Source organism: Enoplosus armatus, chromosome 4 (assembly GCF_043641665.1).
Source record: "Enoplosus armatus isolate fEnoArm2 chromosome 4, fEnoArm2.hap1, whole genome shotgun sequence".
NCBI lineage: Eukaryota > Metazoa > Chordata > Actinopteri > Centrarchiformes > Enoplosidae > Enoplosus > Enoplosus armatus.
The window spans coordinates 22261612-22280781 of NC_092183.1; the positions used below are offsets into that span (position 1 = coordinate 22261612).

A 19170-nucleotide genomic window follows, 5' to 3' on the forward strand; every position below is an offset into this window, starting at 1 on the left:
CACTGATTTATAAAGTTCTCAATGCATACAGTATGCACATATTTCTATATATAAATAGACATGTGGAATGTACTTTCATTTACATTAACAAAGGCAGGTAAAGGTAGAGCATGTCCTCCAGTCATCATTTACATAGCATTCACTTATTTGAATCACATTGTTATTATCCAAATGGACCACTATAGTCTAAAATCATTCCTATTGGTGTTAAAGGACCTAAAACAGTCTATGTGCATATTGTATCAGCCATTGTTGTTCATCCAGTAGCAGCAATTGAAAATAGACTTTTTCTTTTTACCCTGACCTGAGCCTCCAAGGCAGCACTTCCAAGCTACATATATACGATCCAACAGCAGACTCTACTAGTCAAATGTTTCAGCTTATAGGTGGTTTAGGTTAGGGCCATGGTTAGAGGAGGGTCTGCCAATCCAGGTGACGGCGGGAGGATTTGAGCGCAAAGTCTGCTGGAAGGCTCAGTCCATAGTAATAGTAACAATCCATTGGCCAAGCAGTTCTGATACCCATTCAATGTCAGTATTCTCATTTCTCAAGAAGATTCTGGAACTCAAGGGGTGTATTGGACAAAAATCCCAGCCTGGATTCCCTTGATTTTGGAGCTTTGTAAAGTAGTTGTACTTATACTAATTGCATTCCATCAAAACATAGTAGATGCATATCCCTTTCACTGCTATCATGAATATTTCAACAGATTAAGACAACAAATTTACTGATATTTCTATCATTCTTCATTTCTAGAAAACGGTTGATGACTGTTTTTGAATTTATGACAAATTCAGAAAAAGGGCTTCAAACTCGACATGTAGACACATTTAGATCCTTTGACACGAATGTGAACTATTTATGTCCATTTGGCAGGTACTTTTAAATAAACTCACTGAAACTAAATCAGCTTAATTCAATGACATATTTCCACTAAGAAGCCCTCTGATTTAAAATGAAAGATTAGCCAAGTGACAGGCTAAAAGGTCCTTCAGCCATCAAAGGCTGCACCATTTGTCCAGTGACGACAGTGACATCGAGTCACATTTCTTTTTGCTGCAACAAAAACATGTGACTTGTGCAGTTGGAGTCACGGTAGAAATGAGGCAGTTCCTAAAATAACAGTCAAGTCAGTCTGTTATTTCTTTCTGATGCCGTGTCTCGTTTTCTTACATGCTAGCTCACTTTTTGCTGTTTTCATAGACAAGCATCAGATCTGTGTCGTACGTCGTCACTTTAAAACTCCAGTGTGAATGATGTGTCTTACCATCATTTTACTCTCAATAACATTTGGTCAAAAGTCCATCTGCCTTAATCATTGACAAGAAAATAATGTCATTTTAAAATCAACTGATTATGAATAGGCCTTTATCCCTCACACATACTGTGCAGCCCTTCTTTGTCCCCACAGAGCAGAAAACAACAGTCCTTCCCACACAGAGCCAGAGAAAACAGTGGGAGGCTGTTCAAAGTTTAAAGCTAGAGTCCAGCTTAGTGATGGGAGCCACAGAGGAAGGGCTTCTTCCTCTCGGAGGTGGTCCTTTAGGTCCTTTCTCTCCATCGCCTCAGCTCTTTCTGCTGCTCATCAGCTCCAGTGAGTCGAAGTGCCTGAGACTGAAGGCCGAATGGTACCCTTTGGAGAAGGCTTGGATCCAAACCACGACATCTAGAACACAAAACATACCAGTCACCAGGTTAGATTACAGTCAGACATATGGGGGTCACTTCATTCTAAAAAGAGACATTGGGCCCAGTACAAGAACATTTTCATGTTCTTATCCTTGGTGGTCCTAGAAGGTGGGTCAAGGGAATGTGAGAGATGGACATGGACAAGAGTATAAATTCTATTATATGTGATGTAACACTGTGAGGCGTTATAACAGAGGACGTCCACCAGCGCAACCTGCAAGACCTTAAGGCTGCCAAAATATGCCAATGAAATCTAAAAAGAAAAAAATTCTGTTGTTGAAAATCTTAGTAAATTGGCCCTTAACTTTGGTGAAAATTATATTAACACAAATATTCAAGAGACAAAGCTTTAGTAGCCTTTTAATCTTCTGACATATACAAGATGTCTAAAGCAATGGCCTGTTTTGAAATAAAGTGTTTGAGGCTTAAGACTGAACACAGTGACTCAAGTCAATGAAACACCAACCTTGTACTCCAGAGTTTGTTTCAACATGTCCTCTTCCTCGCGAGTGAAGTTCAGCAGCACGGATACAGCTCGTATTAGCTGGAATGCCTGACAGAGCAAGACGCACGGATTCAGACTGGGTTCGTCACAGTCAGGGTCATTTTAGTCCTGGCAGACCTACAGTGCTTTCACACAAAAACTTTGTGTACTTCTTTTAGCCTACAGAGGTGTTGAATCAAAGGGATTTTCAATAACGAGCACGGAGGACTTACCTCGGCCTCTCTGGATGACATAAACTTGAGGACGACATGTTTGAGATACTCAAAGTTGATTTCTCGTGAGTCGTTGAGGTCTGAGGTGTTGGTCACCGTGGTGTTGGGGGTCGGGGGGCTCGGGGTGGATGCTGGAGGCGGGTCCGAACAAACCCTCTCTTGTTTTTCCGCTCGGCTTTCGGGCAACTTCTCCTTCCCTTCAGCTTCCGGCTCAGGCTTCAGCTTCTACAGAGCACAAAGAAGGAAACGTATATATATAATATTCAAAAAATATCGATATTGTAGCTAGTTTAGTAAAATGGGTTTTAAGAGCAGTTTTGAATTCTGTAATTGGAATCCAGTATGTGGATGTGAGGGGGGAAGGGAGTTCAAACATTTGGGTGCAGCAGAGGAGAAGGCTGTGGTTGATTGGCTGTTCGTGCCAGTAGACCTGCTGATGAAGACCGCAAGGAGCGGAGAGGGAGTGTAAGTCTGGAGGAGGTCTGCGAGATAAGCAGGGGGGCAGATTATGAGGAGCTTTAAATGTTAATAACAAGATTTTAAAAGTTAATCCGTTGTGACACAGGGAGCCAGTGTAATAGAATCAGCATGTGACATGTTCAGTGGACTTTGAACGTGCTGCAGGGTTCTGGATGAGTTAGAAGTTGGTGAATACGTTTGTTGGGGATGCATACTGAGATTGCATTGCAGTGGTCAGTGTGTGATGTGACCAAAGCACTGACAAAAGACTTCCCTTCGCAGATGGAAAAAGGCTATCCGGGAAATTATAACATCTTGTTTAAAAATTAAGATTTATCTAAATTAAGATGAATCTATATTGTGCCTACAATAATAACACGTTATCAATAAGTTAAAAGTAAATTGGGTGCCGTTAAATATCATGCAGTTCCTGCACTTTTTTCACTTGTCAGATCAATTCCTCATGCCAAGGAGTCATGTGCAACTTTTAAGCTGTATTTGTTGGAATTACATCAGCTTGTACGACTGGACTTAATGAGAATCTGCATTCACAGCAGCTTCGGCTTGACATTAAGCCGAAACCAGAAAAGAAAAAAAAGTCAGGATGACAGCCTCCAGATTAGAGGTGGAAAGCACTAATCACTTTGCCGATTCAAAACACTTCAGTTCAAAGATCCGCCGTCACCATTCATAGACACTTGCATGCAACAGTCGGTGAACGCATCACCGTTCAAACTAGCCTGTAGAAGCACTGCACATACGGTTAACAGCTAAGCAGCCTATAATTTACCTCTGAGTTATCAGATCATGATTGTTTCTGTGGCTTTCGCTGCGTTTTAATAAGCTTTTAAGGAGGAGGAAACGTACTGTGAATCACAGCTGAGCTGACAACAAAGCTCTCAGTCACCAGTGAGGGGGCTCCACTGCTAAAAGCGACCAATTTTGTTTTGCTTTTGCCCAGTTATAAAAAAAACCCAGATTCACTGTGTCTCACCAGTTCCTTCTGCAGCGTCCTCTTCAGTTCTGCCAGTCTCTGCTGCAGCTGCTTGATGGTCTGCAAAACAACGTCAGTGTATTTTATGTGTATCTGCCTGGAGCTCATATGGACATTTCATTAAAAGCTAGAGGAATAACAGAACAGGAGTATAATAAACAGGTAGCTGACCCTGCTCTTGTCGCTGAGCTGCTGCTCCAGCTCTCTGTTGACCTTCTGAATGTGATCCAGATCGTCCACCGTCACACTGCCGTTCTGATCCTCCTCACACACTTCAGGGCTGTGAAGCTGTTCCGTCAGGGTTTCCACCTCCACCTCCAGGTAGGAGATCTGGATCAAAACATACCAAACCACAATGACCATTAATAATTAAACTTATACATTTGGTTGGACTTCAAATCCCAAACCACTTACCACTTTGACTCGCTGCATCAATACTGTATGTACCATATAAGAGCATGTGAGCATGTGGTTATTTCTGACTTTGTGTGTCGGTGCTAACCCGCGCTTGGCAGCTATCTAGCTGCTGCGTCTGGCTGAGCAGCTCCTCCCTCAGGCTGCTCAGCTGAGAGTCTTTGTCCTGCTCCATCTGCTCCAGCTGGACTCGCTGTTGCTCCACCTCCTCCTGCAGCTGGACCAGTGATGCCTGCCGACACTGCACCTCTGCAACACACACACATTTGATTGTTTTCATGCCGAAAATTGTGTTTATTTGAAGAAAAAATAAATAAATCACAATCCAAAAGAGCTCTTTTATACTGACAGCCCGTTTCTATGAGGTGTTTTCATTATTTCGGCTACTCCCTGGCGTTTGACCCACATGGATTTTCAAATGTCAGTACCACTATTTTTTAGATCAAAGCCGCTAATAGCCGGTATAAGTAGCTTCACCAATATGGGTGGAAAAGCCTTTGAGACAACATTGAGACCATCGTGTAATGTTAAATCTCTCTCCTGAGAGACACACTCTCCCTTCTATTTCTATACTTAGAATAAAGAGTACACATGCATATTTATATGGAATCTCTCCAAAAAGGCCTCAAACAGACACGCATCTTAAATAAATTCAATATATATAATTATATTTCATCATATCTCTCCGTACAGCATTGAAGCACAGTGTATGGACACACCTGACTTGTAATAAAATGGTGAGCTGATTTTTAGTCTTAAAGAACTTAAACTCCTGATTAGGAAGCGGAAGCACGGGAAATTCGGGTGGCAATATCTTTGCAGCGTCTGTGTACGTACCGTTCTGGAGTGTTTTCATGTCTTCCTCTCTCAGTGCTAGCTTCTCAGTCACAGCGGACAGTTCCTGCTGTGACGTCCGTAGAGACGTGGTCAGCTCTCCGACCTGACAACAAGCAAAAGTACCACTAACCCGCTACTCAATGAACACAAGCGTTTGTGACTGGTCCAGAGGGAGCCGTGGGGGACCATGTTTTAGCTGTTGCCTTTCTAGAATTGTGAATATTGCCGGATGCACGTCTGTCCACAGACCTGGGTTTGCAGCTCCTCCTTCTGACGTCTGGTTTCTTCTAGAGCTTTGGCAATTTCCGTGCTCACGGTCTGCCGGCTGTTCAGCTCCGCCTAAAGGGAACATACCAAGACCAAGACAAGAGTGAGGACTACAGATACACTCTGCTTTCCTTGTTTGAATGTTTAGTACCAAGTATTTAGCTTTGGGCTTTGTAATATGGCTGTCAGTGAAGCTGTGTCACATTATTATAACACTACAACTGGACAAAATGTGTAAGGTCATGTATTTAGTGTCTCATTATTTCTTCATACATTTACAGAATGTTGGAATAGTTGGAATACATTTCTTCTTATTTAAAAACACTGAATATCAGCAGAGAATATGAAATCTCAGCTTTTAAAAGTCAATCAAATGCCAAATTGTGCGACTGTGTAGTAGTTGTTCTAACCCTGCACTGCTCCAGCTCTTCAGTCTGCTGCCTCAGAGTGGAGTTCGCCTCGCCCCTCTGCTTGTCCAGATCAGCCTAGCACACAGGAACAGGGAGGGGAAAGCATCAGTCAACACAGAGCAAACGGCACTCTCTCTTCACTGCAAGAAATGTATACATTTATATCAACAACGAACCCCTTAACCCACTCTTTCAGTGTAGCAGCAGGGCTAATGCATAGTGTTATAGATCACAAATAAATCTTTGAAAAGTAGAAAATGAGAAGCGGAACATACCACCCTGTCCTGCAGCGTCTGTCTTTCTGTCTGTAAAGAGGCGATGCTCTCCTCCAGCCGGCTGGCCCTCTCCTGACTCTGCTGCTGCAACAAACATACCTGCTGGTCCAGAAAGGCCTTCTCTGCACTCCACTCTCCTTGCTGAACACACACACACACACACACACACACACACACACACACACACACACACACACACACACACACACACACACACACACACACACACACACACACACACACACACACACACACACACACACACACAAACGCACAGTTAAGCATATGCACACAAATCAGCATTTTCTTCCTGTGAGCATGGACAGTGTCAGGTTTTATGTAGCAACATATCTTTCTTTTAATTGCTTTAATGTTACAAATGGGTTACACGTTGTGGATCAAGCTTATTGTATCAATTAATATATATTGTGACTGCACACTCACACAACTGATCTTCAGCAAAAGTGAGGCAGTCGTTTTCATAAACAATAATCATGACATACAGTAGAGTGTACATGCGTGGTGTCTGCCACAGTGTCATTACTGATACGACCACCAGATGGCACCAAAGTAAAGAATCAAGTCCTACAAACTGTGGTTTCATATTTTTCATATATTTTGAATTTTGTTCGGCCATTTGCTGAGTAATGACATGTGGAGCAGGAGCAGGGTTAGTTCATGAACTGTACTTGTGTGAATTTGTAATTAAAAATATGCATTTCCTTTTTATTAATAAGCTTGATCACTGTCCAATAATTGATATAGCAAAGAGCTTAAAAGAAAAAGACTCAATTTGTGTTCTTGATTGTTGTGGCACTCACCAGTTTATCCATGCACTGCTGTTTCTCTGTGACCTGCTGCTCTGTACTCTTCAGTCTCTCACCACTCTCTAGGACTCGCTGCTCCAGATTAGCTATCTGAAACAGAGTGACCGGACTTCACATCACACTGTGAGCAACATCATCAGCAACTGAAATCCAGTTTCCCATTGAGGTGAGGAACCAGATATATCAAAGTTAGCCCTTGTCTTTACCGTATGCTTCCTCGGTCCCTGCAACCATGTGATTTTGTTAATCAACAATGCTTCAAAAGGGAATCAAATGAATCACATGACTCTTAAGATGCAGGTGATATTTGGTGGCTGTCAGTTTTGGTGTTTTTCTGCCCCCTATTGGTCAAAAGTTGATTAATGCAGCTTTAAGCAACTTGAAACCCTGACCCTGAGTTTTCTGTTTATGGTCCACACGACATAATTATCCAAACAATGTACATGTATATGAGGCATAAAAAAAAAAACCTGTTGCGCTAAATAATTCAGAGCAGCCCATCAATCAAGCGCATGGAGAGAAACATTAATGCTTCATTATCTGTTATTCTTGCAGAACTGCATGTCTTTGCTTACTTGTGTGTCCGTTCTCTGTCTGTAGGCTCTGGAGGAGTCGTCTTTGTGTCGGAGGAGGGTCTGCAGCTCAGTGATGCTGCAACTCATTTTGGATACCTGAGGTCAGACAGGAGAGATACAGCCGGAGGGGCACAGTTTTTTTTTCTTTGACAACTTAGCCTTTGAAAGTTGGGGAAAGCCACACATTGTTTTTCCTGCAGAGGCTTTGTCATAGGCTCTTTATACCTGAAAGCTGCAACAGCATCACCTGTTGTTTTAGTGACCTGCTTGCTAATTTAGCACAATGAGTAACTATCTCAGCAGTCATCATTCTACTTAATCCACAGAATTTATATTCATTTATAATCATGGGTTTTCATATTTGGTGGCAAACAATAATAGATATTAGATGCAGGGTCATTATCATAGGTCAGGGTTTAGTGAACAGATGTGCTGGTTTACCTGTGCCTCCAGAGAGTTGACAGTATCAGCATGGTTTGTCCGAACCGCCAGCAGCTCTGCTCTGGTCTCTTCCAGACTTTGCTCCAGGCTGGACTTCTGGAAAAGGCAACAGCTGCACTGATAAATAGGCGGTTTTGGCTTCTATATCTTTCCCAGCATTTCAATACAATGTCTGAATATCATTCCCCAGAACAGGGGCAGGCCATAGTCATAATGAAATACATGTAACGGTAAGCTTAAGATGAAATCTATTAGTTTTAACGCTACAAAAATTTTTATTCATTTTGTAGTTTTAAGACTACAAAATGATCAAATGGAAAAAAGATTCTATAGCTTATATATTCTATCTATATATTATCTGATTATTTTAAATGTTTGTTTACATCAATACTGTTTGCAAACACAGCAGTGCCTGAAATTTATATGGTGAAACAAAATGACAGATGGGGCCTTTAAAATTAAAATTTTTGCTTTGACTTTATCCTGCATTTAATCCATTTAATTCCCTTTTATTTAATGGTAATTGTTGATAAACGGATAATTGGTCTCAGACCCATAAATGACTGAATGAAAGAAAGTTATTCATTCATTTGTACATACTGTTGTATATACATTATTGAGTGGAAAGTTTTCTACAAGGGTTCATCTTATATAAATGACAGAGTGGAAGGAATCTTTTAACACATAAAATGAGGACGTAGGCTCCAGCCAACACTGGCCTAAAGTAAGCCCTGCCCTCCAGGTTCTTCACCTCCTGCAGAAGCTCCTGTAGATGCTCGTCCTGGCTCAGGTTCCCCTGCAGCCGTCTCTCCAGAGAGGTCACTTTCTTCTGAAGGTCCACCAACAAGCGCTCCTTGTCCTCCTCCGTTACAGCAGCCTGGCGACGTCAAAGGAAGATGTGAAACAGTCTTGACTCAATTTTAAAAAGTGTTAACATTGTTCTTCTTGACTGCTTACTGTTGTACACATTGTTGTACACACTTGTACTAGGGAAGTCAATTTTAACTATAGTTAAAATGTGGGAAATTGGTCACAAATTCAAACTCACAGTCTACAAGCACAGCAGACTGTTTGAATTAGTTTAATTGAACTGTGACCCTGATCTACTGCATTTCCTACTGCCCGGTAAACTAGGATAGTGATGCTCACCTTGCTAATGTAAAACAGAGGAAACTAGCAATGGATATTGAAAGGATAATCACAACAATTACTATTAAATATTTCTACCCCACAGATGGCAAAATTCTGGATAAAGGTGAAGCTAAGTGGAACAATGTCAAACTACAGCTAAGTTTAGGACTATCCTGTGTGTTCTGTTAGTTGTCATGTATTTGATTTTTTGTTGTACTGTTCCCTGAGTCATTCACAATGTGGTGGGCAATCCTAGGCTGTTGCCAAATAGTACATACTGCATTTTTAGACCATACACCATGTGGATGGAGAAGGCCCGGTTTGATTATGTTCCAACCTTTTGCTGTTGCAACTTCAGGGCGTCGTGCTCAGTCTGCAATTCCTGGAGGGACCTCTCTAAAGTCGACACCATGCTCTGTGACTGAACAAGAAACATTTCGCACACTCACTTGATTCACAGACAACTGCCTTGACAAATTACACTGGGGAACACAATTTTTGTTGAGTTAGGTCTGACAGCTGTTTTTAACTAATTTTTGGGTGCGGAATCCAAAACTGATCTCAGTTTTTCTCTATCACGTCAAGTTTTTGAACTATAGGATCCCCGTTTACTTAACAAATATAAAAAATACTGTACTTAACAGATATGTGTGTGATAGTACTGACCTATTGGGAGCTGCACACACCTCTCACCGCACTGTCTCAATTGTGACTGCACAAACAAGTTGCCACGTAGCTGTAGATGAGTCCAATCGTAATCAGCTGGCAAGTCTTACTACAGCTAATCAGTGGAATTTTGCTTATCTGGAGGGTAAGCTGTGGAGAAAAAACTTGACGTGCTAGAAAAAAACTGACTGCAATTTTGGAATCAGCATGCCAATTTTAGTTTTAATCAGCATAAAAATCTAACTCAACAGAAATTTTTTTTCAAATTGTTCCCCAGTGTTATTAATGGATGAATAGTGGTAATAACTGAGTGCAGCTCGTGTTCAGGACTGACCTTCTGGAAGTCTTCGGAGACCTGCTGGATGACTGCCCGCAGCTCCCGGCATTGGCCCTCCAGCTCCCTGATCTTTTTGTCCGCATCCTCTCTGAGCAGCAGCAGCTCCTCTCTGCACAAATCCAACGAGATGCACTCGTGTTCTTTCGCAAAAAATGGAGCTCAACATCAAATGCAAACTTAGAAATGGGGTGTATATAGGGTGATATACTGGGGGATATGTTTTTTTTGTTTTTTTTTAACAGATTTTCATTTTCCTCAAATGTACGATTTTTCATCAGACCACTTATAAGAGCATAAAAATCATGTACTTCTGCATTCTTTCTTACCGCTCTATTTCAAGCTCAGAGTTGAGTCTGCAGCTCTCATCATGCTGCTGTTCCAGAGCCTGGAGTTTCCCCCGAGCATCGGACAGCCCTCGCTTTACCGACTGAACTTCTGTCTCCTTCTGCTGGAGCTCCCGCTCCCGCTGGCTCAGCTGCTCCTCCTTCTTCAGCAACTGAGAAGACGTCAATGGGAAATGCGTCATAATGAAAGAACGTATCACACACTCATAAAAGTGCTGCCATGAGCCCTACAAACTCACTCACCATCACACCTCAAAAAACGAAGTGTTGTTTAAAACACATTCTGTGCCAAAGAGACTCTCCTGTCCTGCACTGAGGCTGAGCAGTTCTTTAAATCCTTATCCTGCTCATCTCCATTTTTCAATTTAAATCGCATCATGGACAAAAAGGAGGTGGCAAACTGCATCACTGTTGTTAAGCAATGCTGCAAATCCCACCAACTCCACATGTACGCACCATGTGTTTAACCTTAGCGAGCTCCTGCTGCTGAAAGCCCTCCAGTTCATCCAGGTCATCCCTTTTCTGGAAGAGTGCTAAGCTTTGCTCCATCATCTCCTCTAGCCGGGCTGACAGGGCAGCCTTGTCCTAAACAAACACAACAGTTATATTATACCAGCGCACACGCGCATGTGTCCATTTTCGGGACATGTGCAGGTTTGAAAAAGCCAAATTTAAGTGTGCTTTCACACCTGTAGTTCGGTTTGTTTGGTCCCGACCAAAGAATGACACTAAAACAGACGCCTCTGGTTTTAACCTCTTTTCACTTCCTGACATAGCAGGCAAGATCCCTGCACTGTGGTGATGCGCAGACATGTTACCATGGCTACCAGATGATCTTGCAGAAATATAGGCTACACATCACTTATAGCCTAGATCAGTAGATTACTTTCTAAACAAGTCACAATCAGCAGGACGCTCCTCGGGTCTCAGTCCCGTTGTTTAGTCCACACCAGACTTCTATAGACAACTTTTACACCAACCCAAGCAAATTAACTGAAACGGGCAAACACACCCGAGTTCAACTGAACCGCACCAAACAGGTTAGGTGTGAAAGCACCCAATTTGAGTCTTGCACTGTTTTTGAAGTCCTTGAACTTTCTATGTTAGGTGTCCAAAACAGTAAAACACTAAAATAGTGTATTATTGAAAGTCACAGAAGGTATATTTAAAGATTTACATTTTCCAGAACGGCCATCTTCTCCATCCATTCCTGCAGGTGAAGGATAGAGAGAGATAAGTGCACAAGCCATGCATCAGAACTGTACAACAAGTGAGACAGAGTGGCGCTTACCTGATCCTTCTTCTCCAGTGCTAAAGTCATCCCCTCTGCCATTTTGGCTCTGTTGGCCTGGTGAGACTCGTTCTGGTCTTGAAGCTTCTTTATGGATGCTGGGCAGGGAAAAGTGAGAGAGAGAGAGAGAGAGAGAGAGAGAGGCAGAGAGAGGTAAAGAAAGGGAAAGATGGAAACCATACAGAGTGGTTTGTACGCAACCAAAACGAGAACAGAAATATTCAATAGCACAGACAGTGGCAACCGTTAGTAGCTGTGAAAAGTTAAAGAGTCAGATTAAGAAGTGTGTTCATCCGAGACACAAAGACAGGCAAAGACAAGCGATGCATGGCAACTGACAAAAAAAAAATCAAAACACAATTTGTTAAAGCTAACACTGCAATATTTGTGTGAGAACTCAGAAAGACATCCACCCTAAAGTCTACACCTCCTCGAGGCTGCACTGTTCATTACAACTCACAATGCTTAAGTGCCAGGGAGAACCAACAACACTGCGTGCGAGTTTGTAGCTCACTTATGATTGATGACGTAACAGATCTTTGTACTTTATCCATTCTAATTATCGAGCACAGCGCACCATCTTATCTTCTTGTATTTCTATTTTCTGAATAGGATGGGCTATGTTACTACAGCATAAGGACAACTGTAGAATGGTGAAGAAGTGAAATTATTAATCAAGAGAAACTAGTCTGTTTGTCTGTAGGCAAAGTCAATAAAGAAAATGCATTGGTGAACATTAATTTATGTCTCAAAAATAAGCCTAGACTGTCCAGAGGACATTTGGGGTTATTCCTTGTGCACAAAATCCAAATTTCAGCCGAGCGGAAAGGTCACCAAAAACATTAGAATCCAACCTCAGGACCATAAATCTCCACAGTGTTTGGATAGTCCAACTGGTATCACGAAAACAATCAAAAATACCAGGACAAATCCACCACAAGAGCCAGATATACCAGTTTCTCAAGAACCGAAACCCAACAGACCAGATACAACAAAGCTATAAGACATGCTGATATTGAAGTCATTGCCCTAATGTTCAAAACCGCAGCCAGAGTAGCTAGTGAGCTATATTCATATCATACAGTCTTATGTTTCTTCTGCACATCCATCCAACTGAAAGTTTAAGAGCTGTAACCACACATTGTAGGAAATGTAGAAAGCCATTCACTAAAGTAGAAGTGTGGGGCAAATTGAGGGAAAGTTGGCACACCAACAAAGTAACAGACAAAGCATACATAACTCTGAAATCAATGTGCTGAGCAAATACCAGTGTGAAAGATCTGAGGGTGAGGATTTTTAGATTAAAAAGGGGGGGGAAAGCATTCAGCGCGCCCAAAGCAAACCTCTAAAGCCCATGATATCAGCATCTGGGATTAAAAATGATCTTCATGGGAGGACGTGATGATGCACTAGGTGGTGGTCATTACAGCCAACAGACAGATGAGAGAAAGGAAGGTAATTGGGAGGAGAGGAGAGGTACGTACAATCCTGATGCTTTTCTAATGCAATTTCAAGCTTGTCCTTGGTCTTCTGCATAATTCGTAGCTGCTCAGCATAGTCTAGTGTTGGGAAGTAGGGTGATGGGATGGGGTATAAACAGTGCATAGACACACACACGCACGTACACACACCAACACGCAACCACACACACACACACACACACACACAAAACACAAACAAGGAGGAGGAACAGGCAGATGATGGCAAAGAGAGAGAGAGAGAGGGAGGAGAGAAGGTGAACAGAAGGAGAGGGAGAAAGCAAAAGGGAAAACATGATTGAGAAATAATGGAAGGTAAATCTATTAATGATTTTCTTATCTGAGAAAACCATACTGGTTAAAAGGCGGCGTGAGAATGTGCGACCTTTAACCTTTTCTAGGGTTGCAAAGTCACATAAGCCACCCAATAGGAAGGAGGAGCCATTATACTGAGTGGAGGAAGAAAAAAAAGAAACATCCATAGTCTACTTTGTCCTATTGAATACGCGGCCGGCAAACATTTAAAACAACATTAAATCATCGTCTTCATTCGGAGATGTTAATATAAATCGTCTGTGCCGTGTTTTGCAACATGTGGAGCCTGGTCAGGTTTATAGAGAAGTCAACTTTCCTGTTTTAAATGAGAAACAGGAAGTGCCTCTTCCAAGGCAAATATTTAGGGTTAAGGAAGTGAAAGGCCAAATGGAAAATAATTGGCATAATTCTGCAGTCAGGCTCATGAAGTGTTTGCAGTTCACACAAAGATTAACGTGCTGACATTTAACCGCTCAATGACAGAGGCAGGGCTGTCATTTGCTTTACACTGCAAGACCAAATCCAGCATTAACATATATATTTTGTTTTGTTTAGATGAGTTTTCCCATGGTCTGGCAGTTGTGGCTTGGCCATCAGAGTTGCCTTGAAATGTGGCAGGCTGTTAACCATAGACTGTATATAAAGATGGACTCCATGACAGCTCCCCGAAAGTGAAGCCAAACCATCTCCATCGCCCCCTGGTGGCTGGCTGCATAAACCTGACCCCTCCATGTTAGCAGATGGGACATGGGCCAAACTGAAAAATCAAAGTACACGTCAAATATATCTTTCCCAAAGATGGTTTCTGTCATTTTAGGAGTTTGGATGGAGACGCATAGGCCACCTTTATATACAGTCTATGCTGTTAACTGATCATTTATTAGATTATTATCAACAGGTAAAATAATACAGTGTAAAATATTTAGCAACTCTGCAATTTTTGCATATGCATATTTTTAGTTAATGCTTCGGCTTTTATGGAGATCACAATCATGAGTTGGCAATTTAATATGATTCTGAGGTTATTTCATTAACCAACAGTTATGATAGGATCTATCACTTACAGTCCTGTGCATCACCATTATGAGCTGCACTTGGGTTTAAATGTCTCTGATCCTGGGTACTGATCTCCCCGTGAGAGCTGCAGGGGGAAATCGCTCCAGCTGCTTAACCCCAGTCTGACATGTCCTACCTGATAGCTTGGCCTCCAGCTTCCGGATCTGATCGTTCCTTCGGAGGAGCTGGGAGGGCAGGTCGTCCCTGGAGCTGCTGCCATCAGACGCCTGAAGACAGACACACACACACACACACACACACACACACACACACACACACACACACACACACACACACACACACACACACACACACACACACACACACAGCGTGGAGGTAGAATTTAATACTCATCCTGTTCTAAATGGGTAGGGGGTTTAAAGCAAATATGCACCAAAAGATGCTTTCACAGTCAGAGATCATCAAGTTGTTATGTTTAAAGCCTTTCCACCGCAGGAAACGCTCTACTGGCTATTTTTCTAATCTGGTGACTAGTCATAAATCTCAAAGTTTATCCTTAGATGTTTTAGATCACACACAGACGTTCTGTTATCACATATAAGTAACATATGAAATGGATGCAGAAAGGAAAGGTGCCACCAGTCAGTGTCATGCATTAATACTTCAAAGTATTCTTCTGTCCCAGAAACACAATGTCACGTATCAGCTGGCAGTATTGCTACTCAGCGACTTCGCTAAATAATTTAGCCAAGTGCAACTGAGATGGCGCTACAGCCTCAGGAGTCTGGCTTCCCCTGTGAGGCACTGCACTCCCCAACTGTGTTAGCTCCGCAGATGCGAACAGGGCTTTGCCACAGATATGGATTTCCTTTACAAGGAAAACAACGACACCCTAAAAATAATCACTGCATGCACTCCAGAGTAAAACGCAGGTTAAGGCAGCTGTGAGTGTGTTCTGTGGTGACAAAGAGAAATGAATCAACATGGCTTCATGTTACACTGGTTGGTTCTTAACACTGAGTAACACAGTACCCTGCCTACATGCAATCAATACAATAGAGACCAACCCACGGAGTCATCCCCATTCTATAGTAATAGTCAGTCACACCCAAGCCTTGTTATCTACTACTGCTTGACTTGTGACTATTGTAAAAGCCAGCCAGGGTTCCAATTATCACGCCAACCTTAAATTGCAGGACTTTTTCTGTGACGTTCCAGAACTAATTCAGAGTGATAAATGACATGTGATTTATATATAATTATATGGCGAGAAAATTCCTCCTTAATCACTGTTTTACTATCTATTTTCCATTACAGCTGGACCGAAAGCTACTACTTTCTGTAAAATGATCCATTCAGAAAGTTCTGTGACATTTAGCCTAATGACTTCCTCGAGAGAATTAATCAAATTTCCCGTCGTTCTACTGGAAGATAAACTGCAGACAAAAAACAGCTTTCACGCTTTTCTTTTCTTGCTTTTTAATTCTATTTTTTGAATTAATTAACTGTGTTTAAAAAACGATTCATCTCATCGTGAGAGGATGGGATACTGACGACATCCATACATCTGGCAGCGATGTTGCACAATGGGATGTGCCACAGAGGGGATTACTAATGCAGCTGGAACACAGCCATTCAGCATCAACAGGAGCTGCCAAGGTTAAAAATCACAGTGATGCCTCGTTAAGGTGGACTCGCAAACAATCTATAAACATTTAAAGCGCTTGTGTTCAAAGGAACATTAAAGAACCTGCAGATCTAGTGAAAAAAAACAGTTTTTTATTAAAGTTTGCTCCACGTGGTTAGTGCTGCTCAACCTGTGAAAGCAGTTGTTTGAAAGGTTTGAAAGACGTGGGCATTTACACGGCAGCGGAAGTCGATTGCAAGATGCAGTCAAGTTGCATTACGGGAAATGCAGGATCAAGCCTTTTTGGAGCTTGACCTATACTAGGGACTAAAGAGGCAGGATATCTCATCCACTTCTGCATCAAGACTCCACTGGAGTACCCCTTTAAAACACCACAGAAGTAGTATTTAGTGCTAACGGTGCTAAGGTGACATAATCCTAATCAACTACAGAAAACTGCCCGGAAAAAATCAATGATATACAAGTACACGGAAATTATGATATAACAGCCAGCAGCGTGTTCATTACTGATCTAAACCCTACAGAAAAAGAATAAACAATAAATAAAATAAATTATGCTGTAAAATCAATGAATAAAACAATTAATCTTATCTCCATACATGACAATAAACACATTCCAGTGACTGGTTTAACGCTACACTCAGATTAGTGGTGCGATAGGTATTCTACTGACAGATTAACATTAACAGTTTGTTTTGTCCAAGATATGTCCAAGAAATTCCTCCAGCAAAAACAAAACCGTTTCGTTTCTTCTCGCGTCAGGAACAAGTCTAACTATTCATAATATTTGGATCAATATTTATCAGTTAATTACTCGACAACTTTACAGATATTGATTTTTATTGATTTTCTTTCAATTCCTAAAGGTTATCCCTATTCCCGCTGTGGTTTGGACCACAAAGGTGTGACTGTTTAAAAAAAAAAAAGGAAGAAGAATGCAATAAAAACGTCCCAGCAATGGCTGGTTATGCACTAAAGACGTAGAAAACCATCTAAAAAAACAAAAAAACAAATGCAAACATTTTGCAGCATCAGCCTGGTGATGACTTCTACTTACAAAGTCATCCCCCGAGTCCGCCCCCACTGAGGTGATGGATTCCTTGCTGATGGTGCGTGGTATGCGAACACCACTCCGAGGTGCCGTGGCCGCCTCCTCTGCGATCTTCTTCTTCAACTTGGCAAACATGTCCCTTTTTGTGGGTCTCTTTTTGCGGGAAATTTCTTTTCTTTTTCTTTTTTTTCTGTTTCTAGAGAGTAAGTGACTTCACGTGACGCATGAAGTTTATGGCTCCTTGTTCTGAGGACTGACACAGAGCCCCGTCCTCACACAGTACCACTCAAAACAAGCTTGTGCTGGTGATTCCATTCTGCTACATCTAGAAAAAGAAAAAGAAAGTTGTTCAAATACCAAGACCGACAACAGCTGCAACTCATTTTGGCACTCCATTATCATCATCATCATAAACTATACAGAACCTATAATATAATAGGTGGCACATCAATGTCAGACAAATGCTAGCAAACTATTGCCCACTCTATAGACCACTTCTGGCCAATACTCTTGCTATAATTTGGAAGTCTTTCACTAATGGATAAAGGACATTTCAAACTGATATGTCACTGTGGCTTGGGGGACAAAATGTTTCCCACAGTGTCCCAATATTTTACTTGTCATTTTGTTACTCAAAGCAGATGACAAGCTTCTGAATGCTTCTTTTGCAATGCACACGGCACAGGACCTCCACATGTTTGAGTTACTGTATGACATACGCGTTTCACAGAGCTCAGGAAATCTAATCCTGGAGTAACTATTACACATATCCAAAAAGAATTGCATCGGAAAGCAAAGCCAGATTTTGAATTTGTGGCTACGAGGTAGCCCAACTAAACTCAACCTGCTAGCTAACGTGTGCGAGTTAGGTCACATATAGCTGGAAAATAAAAGCTCTTCCTGTTGTGTTTTATCAGTGTTAATCCCGTTAGGAAATGTACAATTACACAGTCAGACTATGTTTTGACAGACGGCTAGCCAGCTAGCTCCTCTAGCCATAACAATGAGAGTTAACGTTAATGTTACCACCCACAACCGGGTGACGCTAGCTGTCTTTAGCTTGCTCGCTCACTGGAGTAGTCCTCCTCTTACCGTATTAACATCGACAAAATGTCAGTCCGTGGCGTTTTCGGCTGCTCAGTGACTGTGCGTTCACCTTTCCTCCACGAACACTCAAAGAACAGCTATCGTTGTGGCAGTCGATATGAACTCGCTGGGTACTGTCTGACAAGGTAGCTGCTGCGGCTAGTTGGTGAGCTACCTACACGTAATCACCCCAACACAGATGACTGACGACGTCACGGCTGTGCCTCCGTTCAATTGGCCAGAAGGACTGAGAGGTGTGGTGTGGGCCGGAATGTGGCTGGCAACGTGCGCCGCCTATAGGCAGGAATGGTAACAGCAGCTAGTTTTCAGACCTGCAGATGGAGACATGCAGCATCTTTTTAGCTGTTTATTATTGCTGTACGTCATTAATAATATGGAACTACTGAAATAATGTGTTTATTAGTATAGTATCAAAAGCTACGTTAAGAGTCAAGCTGTGAGAAAGAGGTCAGGTGTTTTGGACGGGGGGTTAATCTACTAAAAATGTTTAACAAAAGTTAAAGAATGTAATATACAAGCACAAAGAAAGGCGGCTGCACCTGCCCTTTAATGCTCCGAGTTCCAAAGTGCCTTTTTTAAAATTATTCTAACTCATTATTCTATTCTAAGGATATGGTCTGTGCTCTTATGTGCTTCATCTTTGCCCTTATGTCACAGCAAAAGTAGGCCCTAAACAACCCTCTTGTCAGCCTTAATACCCCTGTGGCTAGGTCAAGTGCCACTCTGATATGACCTTCGAGCAAAGTGAACCCTAAACATAACCCTGGAAGCCCCTTAGAGAGAGAGTTGGCTGCTGTCTGCTTTTATCTTCTTTCAATTGTACACGTGTGCAAAATTGAATGTGGATATTCAATTAGACTAAGTCTAACAGAATTTAAAT

The 19170-nt window shown here is 41.9% G+C and overlaps 1 protein-coding gene across 2 annotated transcripts; it reads right to left on the bottom strand.

Moving 5' to 3' along the window:
• Positions 1-1553: 1553 nt before the first annotated feature.
• Positions 1554-17350, bottom strand: golga1 (golgin A1). 2 transcript variants are annotated; one of them, XM_070904683.1, is made up of 23 exons: positions 17190-17350; positions 14660-14750; positions 13159-13233; positions 11675-11772; positions 11561-11593; positions 10840-10968; positions 10366-10535; positions 10037-10148; positions 9374-9457; positions 8657-8782; positions 7906-8001; positions 7465-7560; positions 6884-6979; positions 6063-6203; positions 5788-5862; positions 5360-5449; positions 5111-5213; positions 4362-4522; positions 4031-4189; positions 3860-3919; positions 2407-2631; positions 2156-2242; positions 1554-1666 (listed from the first exon to the last, which is right to left on the bottom strand). In XM_070904683.1, the coding sequence occupies exons 1-23, from the start codon at positions 17316-17318 to the stop codon at positions 1586-1588; spliced, it is 2517 nt and encodes an 838-aa protein (XP_070760784.1). In that variant the 5' UTR covers positions 17319-17350; the 3' UTR covers positions 1554-1585. The 2 variants fall into 2 exon arrangements, with proteins under 2 accessions (XP_070760784.1, XP_070760785.1); XM_070904684.1 differs by lacking the exon at positions 10840-10968.
• Positions 17351-19170: the final 1820 nt, after the last annotated feature.